This window comes from Cajanus cajan, chromosome 9 (assembly GCF_000230855.2).
Source record: "Cajanus cajan strain Asha chromosome 9, NIPB_CcT2T_4, whole genome shotgun sequence".
Lineage (NCBI taxonomy): Eukaryota > Viridiplantae > Streptophyta > Magnoliopsida > Fabales > Fabaceae > Cajanus > Cajanus cajan.
The window spans coordinates 22553513-22568415 of NC_138525.1; the positions used below are offsets into that span (position 1 = coordinate 22553513).

The following is a 14903-nucleotide window of genomic DNA, read 5'->3' on the forward strand; positions in this document are numbered from 1 at the left end:
GTGAGGTCAAGCCGAGGCCTTTTGCAGGCGGTCTAGACTGAGACCTTAGCCATGTGAGGTCAAGCCGAGGCCTTTTGCAGGCGGTCTAGATCGAGATCTTGACCATGTGAGGTTGAGCCGAGGCCTTTTGCAAGCGGTCTAGCCCGAGATCTTAACCATGTGAGGTCAAGCCAAGGCCTTTTGCAGGCGGTCTAGACCGAGATCTTGACCATGTGAGGTTGAGCCGAGGCCTTTTGCAGGTGGTCTAGCCCGGGATCTTAACCATGTGAGGTCAAGCCGAGGGCTTGGACATGAGATCCTGCACTGGGGCTTCGAATACTGGTGACTTAGACCGAGGCCTCGGCAGGTGTGGCTTGCCACGTTGGCCCTAGCGGTTACAGGCCCAACGGTTACTAAATTTGGGCCGTTGGATGATGTAGATCGAACGGTTGTGGCCCGGGGGCGTCTTTTCACCTCCCCCCATTTACCTTGCCTATAAATAGGGGTGTTGGACATGAAAATTTACGCGCTGTAAATTTTCTGAGCTCTCTCGAGATCATATTCTTCCGAACAACCCGAGCAAGGTAAAATTTTGTATTCTTTAATTTTAGCAATAAATGGATAAAGGCTACGTTTCGGCGAGGAGTTGGACGTCTTCGGAAGCATCGGGCGCTTCATCAGATAAAGAGGGGTCGGCTTCAAGTGAAATATCAAGGTTGCCACCGCTGCAGTACGAAGTTGTCTTCCTTTCCGATTACCCCGAACAAGAGGACAGCGGGGATGAGGTGGTCGAGGTATCGCCTCCAACGACATTGGATGTGGCCTTGGCACGGGCAACCGAGGTGGATGACCGAGGGCTAGGTCGAGTCGGTCAGCCAGACCCGCAAGCGTTGCAAGTTGATATAAGCGGGGATGAACTGGAGGTGGTCGGCGATGCACGAGGCAAGAGAGCTGTCGGACCGAGTACTCGGGTAAGGGCACGGATCGACTATGGAACTGTGGAGATGCCTGGCTACGAGTGGGTCGACGGGGAGGTCGGCATTTATCTTTTGAAGTTGTCTGACCAGGGGTTGTTAGACATATTTGTCTCTTTGGAGAACTGTTTCGGGAGTGGGGAGGATCAGTTTCCCCTACTTGCCGAAGCATGCATGGACGACGGGCCGGAGACTGACTTCGTGTTTTTGGAGTCGGGGGACGATGAGGATGATTACTTCTACGCCTACATGTGCTGGTGTAGACCCCTAAAATTGTCCGGGTCGGAAATAAAGCTTGAAGACTCTCGAAGACTGAAGGAAGATCAGCCAGAAGGACTCCTGGAAGGCCCTAGGAGGGTTCTCTGTAGGTCTAGAGGTCTTAGAATAGCTTAAAATAAGGGAGTGGAGGGAATGAAGCCCAATACGGCCGTACTGAACTTAATACGACCGTATTGAAGCTTCAATATGGCCGCAGTGAACTCAATACGGCGTATTGAAGTTTCTGAAACTTCAATACGGCCGTACTGAAATCAATACGGCCGTATTGAAGCTTTAATACAGCCGCAGTGAACTCAATACGGCTGTATTGAAATTTCTGAGCTTCAATACGGCCGTATTGAATTCAATACGGCCGTATTGAAGTTCAAAAATTTCAATACGGCCGTATTGATTCTGTAGCCCGTATTGGGCCTGTTCCCTATAAATATGACGTCAATTGGACGTCATTCCACACTTTTTCACATAGTTTTAACCCTCTCCTTGAGTATTCTGGGGTTTTTGAGCAGTGTTCTGCCCTAGAAATCACTCGGAGAGTTGGTCCGACGAAGTTCTTGAGCCCCGAGCCATTTTGCTTGAGGATCGAACCTAGTCGAAGGGAAATCCACCGGATTTCCATAGTCAAAATTTTATAGGAGGGAGCGAGCGGGCTTGTAGAGCGAGGGAACGCCAAAAAGCTTCCCAGTTTTACGAAATATATAAAAGCACGCTTCAAAGGTTTCTTCTTCAAAATCCTTCCTTTTACTGCTTTCTGATTGTTGCATAGCATATCTAATTTATTCGCCATGTAGATATCTTGTTCATAATCGTTTAGAATAAATAGGGGTAATTTAGTAATTTTACACTGTTATTTTAGAAATAATCTGTCATAGGGAACCCGAAAGGGGCGCTGTGGGGTGCTAACACCTTCCCCACGCGTAACTGACTCCCTTACCCAACTCTGGTTGTAATGGCCGAAGTTGATTTATAAAATCAATTGCCTTATCCCTTTTTCCAATGTTTTGAGTAAAACATTGGTGGCGACTCCACGAACCCTCCTTTTACGAAAACCACTAATCCATGGAGGGTCCCGCTTGGGATTAATATGGATTGGTGAGACATTTAATAAATAAATTGGATAAGATCGACAAGGTCTCAGTTTGAGAACAAGTCGTTCTAATAATCCAATACATTTTCAAAATTAAAATAAAAGCGAGCTCGACCGTCTTCGCGACCGCCGAGGCCCGTTTGGGCTGGTGGCGACAGCTGGTTCGTAGACCTCGGTGTTCAACTACCCTTTGACGATTTTCAAATGGGGGTTCTCCGAGTGCTCAACGTGGCGCCGACTCAGTTGCACCCGAATGCCTGGGCCGCGATGCAGGCGTTTCGGAATCTATGCTGTTGTTTGGGTCTGACTCCCTGACCCCTGGCTTTCCTTTATTACTATACCAGTCGCCCGAGCAAATCGGTGAAGTGGGTGTCATTGTCTCGGGTGCCGAAGTAAGGATTTCTCCAAGCCTTCACCTCTTCCTACAAAGGATTTAAGAATGGGTTCTTCAAGGTTCGCTGGAGGTCGGAGATGAAGAATTGCTTTTATGACCGAGAAGGCGACCCGCTATTTCCCTTTTATTGGACGAAGCGCCCGACGCGTTACGAAGTGATGTCCGCGTCTAAACTCCCTGCCGAGGACAAGGAGATTATGGACCTGTTAGATCAGCTACCGAAAGGCTTGCCTGTCCGAGGCCTTTTGGACATTTTTGAAACGTCTCATTTTGAGATGGCCTTGCTAGGTATGCGTTCTAGGATTCGGTTACTTAATCAGTTTTTAAATTGATGTTAAGATTTACTTCGTTGCAGGTTTAATGGCCGGAGGTAAGCTAGACGTGACCGCTATGCTCGCGAAAAGGGCGAAGGATGCAAAGGCTAGTGGGAAGGTTCCCTCGGCACGGTCGGCTCTGAAGATGGCTCGGGATAAGCCTTCCCATGTGCTGATTCCCGTCGCCGACCCCAAGAAGAAGGGAAGCACCTCCCGAGTGAGGGCGGCCGAGCACAATATAGAGCCGGAGCGGCCGAGCTCTTCGACCAAGCGGGCCAAGCAGCTGTCGTTGGAGCAATTGGGTTGCGGCAACTTCGCTATCCCAGCTGTTGTCGTCGGCTCCAATTTCCTTGCCCCGAACGTGCAGACCGAAAATTTGGTCAGTTTGGATCTTGCTACTGGGGGTGGACTGCAATACTTGGAGGGCATGTCTGCCGAGGACGCATATAAGCTGTTTTGCGAACTTGATACTCGAACCTCCCTTGTTGCAAAACATGTCATGAACAGGCATGCCGTGTCCGAGGAAAGGATCCATGGCCGACTCAAGGAGGCCGAGGCCACAGTGAAAGAGGCGTTGGCTGCGAACGCCAAGTTAACTGAGTCGGCTGAAGAATTGAAGAGGCTTGCCGACGCCCACCGAAGGGAGGCCCACGACTTGAAGTTGGCCGTACAAAGAATGAAGGCCGATGCTGTCGCGTCAGCGAACGAGATTGCTCGGTTGAAAGAGGCGGCCGCAAAGTTTGAAGCCGAAGCTACCAAGCAGATACTTGATCAACATGATGCCGGCTTCCGGCATGCGGTCAGGCAGGCTTATCATTTTTGTGAGGTTCCGGCTGACTTTCAGTTCGATGTTAGCCGAGACTTTTTAGGCAGCAAGTTTATGAGCTATTCTGAGTTCCCCCAAGGGGCTCAGCCCGATGCCGAGGCCCCTCGTCACGGTATTTCCACCCAAGCTCCTGTGCAACCAGTCGAGGATGAAGATCCGATCATTGACGTGGTTGGCGAGGGTGACGGAGGTAATCCTGGAAGCTCGGCAGCTACTTAAGGGATCGGCCCGTTGATGGTTTAGGTTTAACTATTTTTTGTAACCGGACCGTAAGTGCCTTTTGTTATTTTTGGCCATTGGTGCCGGTAGACTTTAAATTTTTTGTAAGTAGCCGTTTTGGTCGACCATACTTTTTTATAAATGATACTAATTTTTCGCATGTTTATAGCGCTTAGTAATGTAGACACAATCCGACCTGTATGGGTGACCGAGTGGACGTATTTCGCGATTTATGTTGATGATTGATGCGTATTTCGTTTGTTTAACCGAGTGTACGGTTTTGGTGAGTGTTCGGTTGAAATTACGTGTTTTGAGCAATTAGTCGAGATTTGCTCGAGTGTTGGTGATCCCATGTTTATACGCGGTGTATTTATCCGCGGGAACACTCAGATTTGGCGTGTTCGGCTGAAGTGTGTTTGGTCTCAGCGCGTGTGGATTGAGTGATGGGCTGGGGGTTCAGGTTTAGTACACATCGTGCGAAGTGCTCGGCATAGGGCACAAGTGCGTTTTTCGTATGGTTAACCGAGGATTGCTCGGGCTCAGTACGGGTCGCGTGTAGTGCTCGGCCTAGGGCACGAGTGCACTTTCCTTCATCGACCGAATATTGGTCGGTGTCGTCGCGGTCGTGTGTAGTGCTCGGCCTAGGCGCATCCTTAGCCGAGGAGGGTACTCGAGAGGGAAGCCTGTTGTGCGCGAGTGCACATTTTGAATGTTGACCGAGGATTGCTCAGGCTCAGTATGGGTCACGTGTAGTGCTCGGCCTAGGGCACGAGTGCACTTTCCGTCATCGACCGAATATTGGTCGGTGTCGTTGCGGTCGTGTGTAGTACTCGGCCTAGGCGCATCCTTAGCCGAGGAGGGTACTCGGGAGGGAAGCCTGTTGTGCGCGAGTGCACCCTTTTTGGTGATCGGCCGAGGGTTGCTCGGCGTCGGTGCACGGCATAATGCTCGGCCTAGGTACATCCTTAGCCGAGGAGGGTGCTCGGGAGGGAAACCTGTAGGGCTCGACTATACCATTTTTGAGATCGGCCGAGAGTTGTTCGGCGTCGGTGCGCGGCGTGGTTCTCGTCCTAAAACATGCAATAAAACCGCAAATGATGAAATTTTAAAACTTTTATTATTGAAGTGCCTCATTAAAAACCTTGCCGACCCAAAACCCTCCTTAGGGAAAAAAGAGTCGGCCAAGGAAAAGAGTGCACTGTTACATCAACTGTAATACATTTTCAGATGAGAGGAGTTCCAGGTTCTCGGAATTGGTTCTCCCGATAGGTGCTCCAGCTTGTACGCTCCGTTGTTCAAGTTGTTATTGGATTCGGAAGGGACCGTCCCAGTTTGGGGCGAGTTTTCCATGTCTCGGATCTTTCCTTGCCTCGCCCGTGGCTCTCCAAACAAGATCGCCCTTGCGGAATTCTCTAGGCTTCACCTTGCTGTCAAATCTTCTTTTGTAGCGTTGCTTGGTGGCCTCGACCACGACTTGTGCTCGGTCTCGAACGTCTTCCGCGGTGTCCAGGTTCACACGGAGCTCGGCTTCGTTGTTTGACTCGTCGTAGTGGGTTCGGCGGAACGAGGGTTCCCCGATTTCCACTAGGATCATGGCGTCAGACCCGTAGACTAGGCGAAAAGGAGTTTCTTGTGTAGTCGACTGGGGCATGCATCGGTATGCCCATAGTACCTCGGGTAACTGCTCGGCCCAAGCCCCCTTTGCTTCTCCAAGGCGTTTCTTCAACTCAGCTAAGATGACCATTCGTCTGTGGGTGTTCGACCGATGTGACCTTGTGCTGTACTCCCAGGCCGTTTAGGAACTCGTTGAGTTTCCGGTCGGTGAATTGAAGGCCGTTGTCGGTCACCAAGGTGTGTGGGACACCGAATCGGGTGATGATATTCCTCCATAGAAATTTCTGGACTTGATGAGCCGAGATACATGCCAGGGGCTCGGCTTCAATCCATTTGGTGAATAGATCCACGGCGACGATGAGGAACTTGCATTGTCCCTTAGCAACTGGGAAGGGTCCGAGTATGTCGGCCCCCCAAGTGGCGAATGGCCATGCTGGAGGAATGCAATTTAGCTGCTCGGCCGGTTGATGAATCAAGTTGCCATGTTTCTAACATGGTTGGCATCTCTTTACGAACATTGCGCAGTCGGTGACCATGGTCGGCCAATAGTACCCAGCTCGTAAGAGTTTGAAGACGGTCGTCCTCGCTTCCAAATGCATTCCGCATATACCCTCGTGTACTTCTCTCGTCACGTAGTCAGCCTCAGCGGAGTTTAGGCATTTGAGTAACGAGGTAGAAAAATCGCGTTTGTACAACTGGCCGGCGATGACAACGTATCTACTAGCTTGGGTTCTTAGCCGTTTGGCCTCGGTCGGTGTGGTTCCATTTATGAGAAACGCTCTAATTTCGGCTCGCCAATCCGACACCTCCTTAAAGTTCGTCTTCAACTTTTGATAAGCATGATAGTACTTCATCATGTTGTGGTCTTTCACTTGGAAATTGTCGCCGACCTGCTCGGCCACAACTTTGGAGTCGGTCAAATATTTGACTCTCGAGGCTCCCATGTCTTCGGCTAGTCTCAGTCTGGCCAGTAAGGCTTCATACTCGGCTTGGTTGTTGGAAGCCTTGAACCGAAAGCGGAGGGATTGTTCCAAAACTATCCCCTTGGGTCCCTCCAGAATTACACCCGCTCCGCTTCCTCGGCAATTTGACGAACCATCCACATGGAGGTCCACCATTGCTCCTCAAAATGACCGTGGGGGTGGAGCTCGTTCACAAAATCGGCCAGGCACTGAGCTTTGATCGGTCCTCTCGGTTTGAAGGTTATGTCGAATTGCGAGAGCTCCACCGACCAAGCCATCATTCTCCCGGCAAGCTCGGGCTTGCCCAGGACCTTCGAGATCGGGCAGTCGGTATGTACCACTACCCGGTGGCTTTGGAAATAGTGTTGCAAGCGTCGTGATGTGTGCACTAATCCGAGTGCAACCTTTTCTATCAGCTGGTACCAGGTCTCAGAATCTTGCAGGAGTCGGCTGACAAAATATATGGGAGTTTGGGTGCCTTCCTTTTCTTGCACCAGGACCGAGCTAATCGCCTCGGCAGATACGGCCAAATACACTAAGAGTGGGCTCGAGGGATCAGGTCTTGTTAGGATCGGCGGCGTAGCCAAGGTTGCTTTCAGCGCCTCGAAGGCCTCTTCGCATGGTTCGTTCCACGAGAAGGCCGAGGCCTTCCGCAAGAGTTTCGTCATTGGGCTAATCTTGTCACCTAGGCGCGGGACGAATCAGGATAAGGCGACTAATCTTCCTTAAAGACGTTGCAATTCCTTGAGATTGCTCGGCTTCGCATGTCTATCACGGCCTGACATTTGTCTCGGTTTGCTTCTATGCCTCTTACTGATAGCATAAAACCTAGGAATTTGCCTCCTTTTACCCCGAAGGTGCACTTCTCGGGGTTGAGCCTCATGTTGTGCTTGCGAAGTGCGCCGAAGATTTCGGCTAGGTTTGATATGTGCTCTGCGATAGAATTGGACTTGACCACCATATCGTCTACATAAATCTCGATGTTTCGGCCGATTTGCTTCTGGAACACTTTATCCATTAACCTCTGATAGGTCGGTCCGGCGTTCTTCAGTCCAAATGGCATGACTCGGTAACAAAAGTTGGCGTTCTCGGTGATGAACGCCATCTTCTCCTCGTCGGACGGGTGCATCCTTATTTGATTGTAGCCGGAATAGGCGTCAAGAAAGCTGAATATAGAATGCCCGGATGCTCCGTCGACAAGTCGGTCGATGCAAGGGAGCGGATAGGCGTCCTTGGGGCAGGCTTTGTTGAGGTTGGTGTAGTTGGTACACATTCTCCACTTTCCGTTCGACTTTTTGACCAGAACTACGTTTGCTAGCCACGTCGTGTAGGTGACTTCCCTTATGAAATTAGCCTGTAACAATTTTTTCACCTCGGCATTCGCGGCACTTCGCTTCTCATCTCCCATCTTTCTTTTCTTTTGCGCGACTGGTCGTGCGTCTCGGCATACAGCTAGTCGGTGGCAGAGAAACTTGGGGTCTATTCCTGGCATGTCTGATGCCGTCCACGCGAAGAGGTCTCGGTTGTCCCTGACTACACGCTTGACTCGGTTTGAATCGGTCTCGCTCAACTGAGATCCCTTGTTTGTTATTTGTTCGGGTGTTTTTCCCAGTTGAAAAGGCACGAGGTCCTCGGCTGGCTCGATTCGTTCTTCTTCACCCAGCCGGGGATCAAGGTCGATGTCCTCCGTCGTCTGTTGCCTTACTACGTTCACACCCTTCATCTTCGGGGGATTGGCCAGTGGCTGTACTTTTAGGCTGGAGAGATAGCATTCTCTTGCTATTTTTTGATCGGCATGCACGGTTATCACTTGTCCATCTCTCGACAGAAACTTCATGCACAGGTGGGGGGTAGAGACAATCGCCCCTAAAGCATTAATTGATGGTCGGCCTAGAAGAATGTTGTACGATGTATTTGCGTGCACCACAATGTAACGGATTTTGACCTCCCGGAAGGATTTTTGGTCGAACCCAAAGCGGGTATATAGGTCGATGCATCCCCTTGTCATCACTCTTTCACCTGAAAAGCCGACCAGTGGTTCGTGGTATGGCTCTAAGCTTTCCTCCGGGATTCTGAGCTGTACAAAAGTATTCCAGTATAAGATGTCGGCTGAGCTCCCCTGGTCGACCAACGTTTTCTTCACAATGCAGTTGTGCATTTCGACCGAAATCACCATGAGGTCGTTCTGTATGGGGTCAATGCCACGGAAGTCTCGGTCGGAAAAGGTTATAGGTGGCATTCTGGGCATCTTCAGTTGGTTCACACTGTTTACTGATCGGACGGAACGGAGGTGTCTCTTTTGCGCCGACGAGGTGGACCCGCCTCCGGCAAAACCTCCGGCTATCATGTTGATCACCTTTCGTGGTTGGTCATTGTCACCATACCGTGGGGTCGAAGAGACGCTTCATGTAACGACCCGGCTGGTCACTACACACCACACCGTACACCTGAAACCGGACAGAAAAGAACAAGTATATACATATAGTGTCTAGAATATACATATATACATGTCCAAGTCTGACTAGATTCAAAATGTACCAAAAATACATCCAGAGCTACTACACCAAGTAGCAAAAACACCAAAACATCCATAAGAAGTAAGCTCTATCTGCCAGCTACAGACCTGCCACAAGCCACCAACCTATCCCTGCCCTGCTCCCATACATAGTATGATCATCGCAGTCCAAACCACATGGAAACAAAAAGGGTAAGCTAGTGAAAGAAACAACATACATATACATAAATTTAAGAATAGTAAACAGCTACAGCTATCAGAACATCAATTAGCTTAACAACATCAGCTATATATATATATATAACAACACACATCTCACATCATTCAACAATAACAACAGTACACATCGATAAATAGTAGTAAACACACAATGCGTCGTCACGCATATCAGCTCGGAGATCTCCTACAACAGCTTAGCCTTACGGCCTACAACAGCTCCTATCAGCACGGAGCGCAGCACCGACTTAGCGGCTATAACAGCACCACAATAGTGGCTAACAGCACCGACATAGCGGCTATAACAGCACCACAATAGTGGCTAAAAACAGCATACAGCTCAGCAATAAACAGCACAGCAAAACAGCTCATAGCACAGCACAACACCAAAATCAGCATACAGCACAACTAAGTAGTATTCAACACAGCTTACTACTCACAACTCGGCTCATCATTCTAGAGCACAGCCACATTATAAATCAGCATTTAAAATCATCAATAACAGCCCAGCTCAGCATAGCGAGATACATCTATTACAGCTTACCATCATTTTTCAGCATTTACATCTAGTCAGCACAACATATTTATCAATTACATCTCAACTCAGCAATTACAGCATAATTCAACAACTATCAGCATATAATTCAGCTCGACTCAAACAATAAAGTTTAGCATTAGCATCACATATCACAACTCAGCGTTACATCATTAACAACATACCACACAACACAACTTTTTTTCACACGGCATTGGCAACATTAATCAGCATAAACAACATTCAGCACGGCTCAGCTTAATAGTACAGCCTATCGTCTTACAACACTTCTAAGCATCTTACAACAATATACACCTAACACAGCTCAACATCCTCAAACAGAAATTTTAGCTAGTCATCGCATCATGTTCCTCAATTTCGGCTTAGTTCAGCATAAAACAATATTATCAGCAATTCAGCATATAACTTCACATCCTCATACGCGCCCGGCGCGCTCATGGTCGCGCCTGGCGTGGCACAACCAGAGGCATCCAGGGTCCAGCGCGCCCGGCGCAAGCGTGCCTACGCCCGACGAGACTCAGCCAGAGAGTCCAAAGCTCTCTCGCGCCTGGCGCAATACCCAATTGCGCCCAGCGCAGGCCAGGTAGAGACTCCAAGGAGTCTCACACGCCCGGCGTGCCCCAACCCGCGCCCAGTGCAGGCAAGGCAGAGACCTCCCTTGGTCTCGCGCCCAGCGTAAACCAAATTGCGCCCAGCGCCCTCGAGGCAGAGACTCCCAAGGAGTCTCACGCCCAGCGCGACAAGGGCCGCGCTCAGCGCAGTACATCAATATCATCATTCACTCAATAATCATTCATCACTAACAGCTTAAAAAAACATGATCAACACCTAATACGACCCAACCATCTTGTTTACAACTCATCTATCTTGTCAAATTACTCACCCAAACAACAAGAATACACCTAAGCACCTAAAACAACTTTCAACTTAACCAAATCACTAAATGTGAAATGGCAACCATCACAGTAAACAGCGTATCAGGCGTTATACTACTCCTACCATGCTCATCCTTATCTCATATGAAATATAATTAAATTTCCTACAACTCTCATGAAGATACCAAGTCTTAATTCATTCATCTACCTTGTTAAAAATGATAAAAACCGCAACAGCTATAAACAAAGTTAGCAGCTCGACCCCTCTTCACTAAAACAGCCATATCTAGAGTTCTAAAACTCCTTTTTGAGTGGTTCCAGTGCCATTGGAAAGCTAACATCCAAGGATACAACTTTCATGAAGACTATAAAGTCAAATTCTGAAAAGCAAATGCGCGCTCGGCGCGTTAATTTAGCGCCCGGCGCAATTCTCAACCAGAGACCTGCAAATTCTATTGCGCCCAGCGCTGTCCTCATCACGCCCAGCGCGATTCACCCAGAAATTGCCCATTTCAAGTCGCGCCCAGCGCGAAGAACTGCGCCCGGCGTGAAGAACTGCGCCCGGCGTGAATTCAAACGGAAACCCTTACCATCCAAAGGTCTGCATCTTCATCAAACATCATGAAAAACATCACCTTTTCAGCATGCAATCACAGATCATGAAGATCCCCCAAAATTCTCACCCAACCCCGAAAACTCCGAAAATGAGTGTTCTTCACCGCAGCTCATCAGTTCAAGAAAATCAGTTACACTATATGTTTATGCATTCATTCACAACCAAACAGCCATAAACCTAGCTTCCCTTACCTCGGTGAGATGATTCCGAGCTCCGGGAAGAGAAGGGAGAAGAAGAAGCTTGAAGAGGAGCTCCGCACGGTTCAACTAGCAATCCAACACCATTACTCAGCTCCTAAGATCGCCACTGCCACCCAAGATCAGAGGAAAAAGGAAACAGGGAAAAGAGAGAGTAAAGGAGAATTGAGAGAAAGTGAGTTGAGAGGGAGAAAATGAGAAGAGTGACGTGAGTAGGGAGAAAGAATATATGAACGGGGTCTCACACTTCAGCCCCGTTGAATTCTACGACTGAGACCGAGATATGGTAGTAACGCGAAAAGGATAATCAACAACGACTCAACCGATACCTAACCCCGAAAGTAACCCCGTTATGACCAATCAAGAGCATTACCCGTATGGAATGCCTCAAATCGAGCCAGAACCGGTGATACAAGAGGTTCGGCCGAACACTAACCGAGACCAACCTGATCTCCATGATGACTTGCGTGCATTGCGCGAGGAAATGGCCACTATCCGAAGGCAGAGAGAGGCCGATGCAAGGGAGTTGGTCGAACTGTGCAGACAAAACGCCGAACTCCGAAGCCTTAACCAAACATATGTGCCGTCAACCCCTACTCTTCAAGAGGAGTCGGCATATCACGCCCCGACCGACCATGTGACCCGAACCCCGGTCACCTTATTGATAGCTAACAAGGTCGATACCACCATTCACTCCCTAAGACATCCTTTTTCCCGAAGAATAATGGAGGCAACCTTGCTAGACCATTGGAAAAGCATGTCGATTGAGAAGTACGACGGGTCATCCGACCCCGAGGAACATTTGAACGTTTTCTTGACGCAAGTGACCCTCTCCACTCAGGACGACTCGGCTTTGTGCCGAATATTTCCCACGTCGCTGAAGGGAAGAGCTTTGAGTTGGCTCACGAGGTTGCCGAGCGCCTCCATTGACTCGTTTAGCGAGTTGTCGTCCCAGTTTACCCTACAGTTCGCAACGAGCAAGCCGTACAAGACGACCTCTTTAGCCTTGGCGGGGGTCCGTCAGGAGAAGAAGGAAAGCTTGAGAAGCTTCATGGACAGATTCAATAAGATTGCAATGGAGATTGGAGATCTCAATCTCGCCGTGGCATTGGACCGGCTAAGTACAGCCCTCAGGCCGGGACCATTTGTAAACAGCTTGTGTAAGAAGCCCCCAGTTGATATGAACGACCTCCGGCGCCGAGCTGAGAAGTACATGCAAATGGAAGAGCTTGCGGAGACCCGGAACCAGGCCAAGGTCGAAGAAAATTATAGCCGGAAAGAATCTGGCCGAGAGCAGGTGAAAAGGGTGAACGCCGAGCCCTCGAATACTCGCCCCCCAAGAGGACCTCGCTACGCAGCTTACACTCCCCTTAATGCGAGTAGAGCCAAAGTGATGGAGCAGGCCCTCGCATCAGAAATCCTTGCGATGCCGAAAAGGGCGAACACACCCCCCAGGGCCGACAAAACCAAGGCGTGCCGATTCCACCGAAACAGGGGGCACTCCACTGAAGAATGCTCCGCGCTGAAGGACAAGCTCGAGGACCTTATCAAACAGGGTCACCTCAGAAGCTTTATCACCACTCAAGACCATCATTCAAGGGAAAGAGACCACCACTCACGTGAAACTCGTCCATCGAGAGACCGACGTCTCCGATCACGTTCGACCAAAAGACAAGATCGATCACAACACCCCACGGTGGGCGCCAAATGTTCCTGTGTTAGGATACACACTCTAATTATCCTTGTTGTAGCCGGTCTGATCATGGGTCTCGGTCTTCTCGTTCCTATCCGGGTAGTCCGAAGTCAGGGGTGGGTGTGCCTGCAAAGACACTCCGACGCTCAAGTTAGTGCTCGGCGTAATAAATGCGGTAGTTCAGAATTAATTACATACCTCGTTGGGGTCCTATTTATAATAGTTCTTATTGGGCCGCAATTAGGGACTGGGCCCCGGAAAATTTGGGGTCTAATCTTCTGCATTATGTTAATTAATCTCTCCGTAACCATCTTGATGATGCCGACATATACTCGGCCGACTCCGTCGACACGTTTCGCCCCATCTGGGGGTGGTCGGCGGGTTCGGGTACTCAGCATAAGCAACGGTCTCGGGTATTCGGGCAAGTCGGCCACCATACGGTATAAATATTAAGCTATAATTTAATCAAATTAATATATTATTTAAACTATGTATCTAACAACACTGTTTAACATCTAGATAGTATGTCCCTTCTCAAAATAACCGTTAATCCAACATTAACTTTCCCTATTAACATTTTTAACTTCAGTTACTAAATCTTTCTCTCACCTTTTATTAAAACCATTTACAAATAACAACAATTTGTATTACTCTTATTTCCTTTTGTGAACTTTTAAATTATTTCCAAAATCCAATAATTAATTAAAAGACATTTTATCAAATATAAAATACTGAGGGTGTTATAAATATAAAAATCAAAAGTTGTTAAAAGACTTGATTCGATACTTCTATTTCTTAATGAAAAATTAAAATTTAATTTTTGACCTGAACATGAAATCAAGACTAAAGATATTGATTATTTTTAAATCATTGACAAATAATTATCTCATTTTCACTCACTACAATTTAGTAGCTTTGTTCGACAAATTTTATACATTTTAATTTGAGTCTTATTTTTATCAATAAAGAAAAATCATTATTATAATCATTAATAATAGAAAGACTTAATTTAACCGCAAGGTGTCCAAGTTAAGTATTGTACAATCATAACTTACAAACGAATGTTATTCTACCGTTTTGGCTCTTAAATCAACTCTTGATACCTAAAACACAGTATAAGCAATCCCTAAACCAAAACACACTTAACAATGCATAAAGTCTTAGAAACAAAAAAAATTACTTTGATGAGCAAACTAGCCACACACATAATAAAAAGTTTATCATAAAAAAAACACATTTGTTCTATATTTGTCGTCCAAAATTAGAAATGAATTAAGGTCTCTAATAACCAAACCTACGTTCTCCCTCTCCTCACACACCTTCTCCCAATCCGCCCAACGTATTTCTCTCCCCCACGACCTCCCCATAAAAACCTTTTAAAGAGATATTCAAGTTTAGAAATTAATTATACCTGATGATGCTCGAAAGAAGGAAAAGAACTCGATCAAAAGAGATGACAACACAAATAGAGTTCAAACAATTCTTTGCCACATACAACCACACCTCCTCCACATTTATTGCAACCTAACTCTAACTCTTGTGAAAATTGATGTTGATTTAAACAACTGTTGAAATGATTTTATTAATTAT

At 47.8% G+C, this 14903-nt stretch overlaps 2 protein-coding genes across 2 annotated transcripts; both read right to left on the reverse strand.

Moving 5' to 3' along the window:
• Positions 1-5372: 5372 nt before the first annotated feature.
• Positions 5373-5813, reverse strand: LOC145952017 (uncharacterized). Its single transcript, XM_083064238.1, has one exon. It carries the CDS (start codon positions 5811-5813, stop codon positions 5373-5375), a length of 441 nt encoding a protein of 146 aa, XP_082920364.1.
• A 1547-nt stretch (positions 5814-7360) lies between these two features.
• Positions 7361-8992, reverse strand: LOC145952018 (uncharacterized). Its single transcript, XM_083064239.1, has one exon. It carries the CDS (start codon positions 8990-8992, stop codon positions 7361-7363), a length of 1632 nt encoding a protein of 543 aa, XP_082920365.1.
• Positions 8993-14903: the final 5911 nt, after the last annotated feature.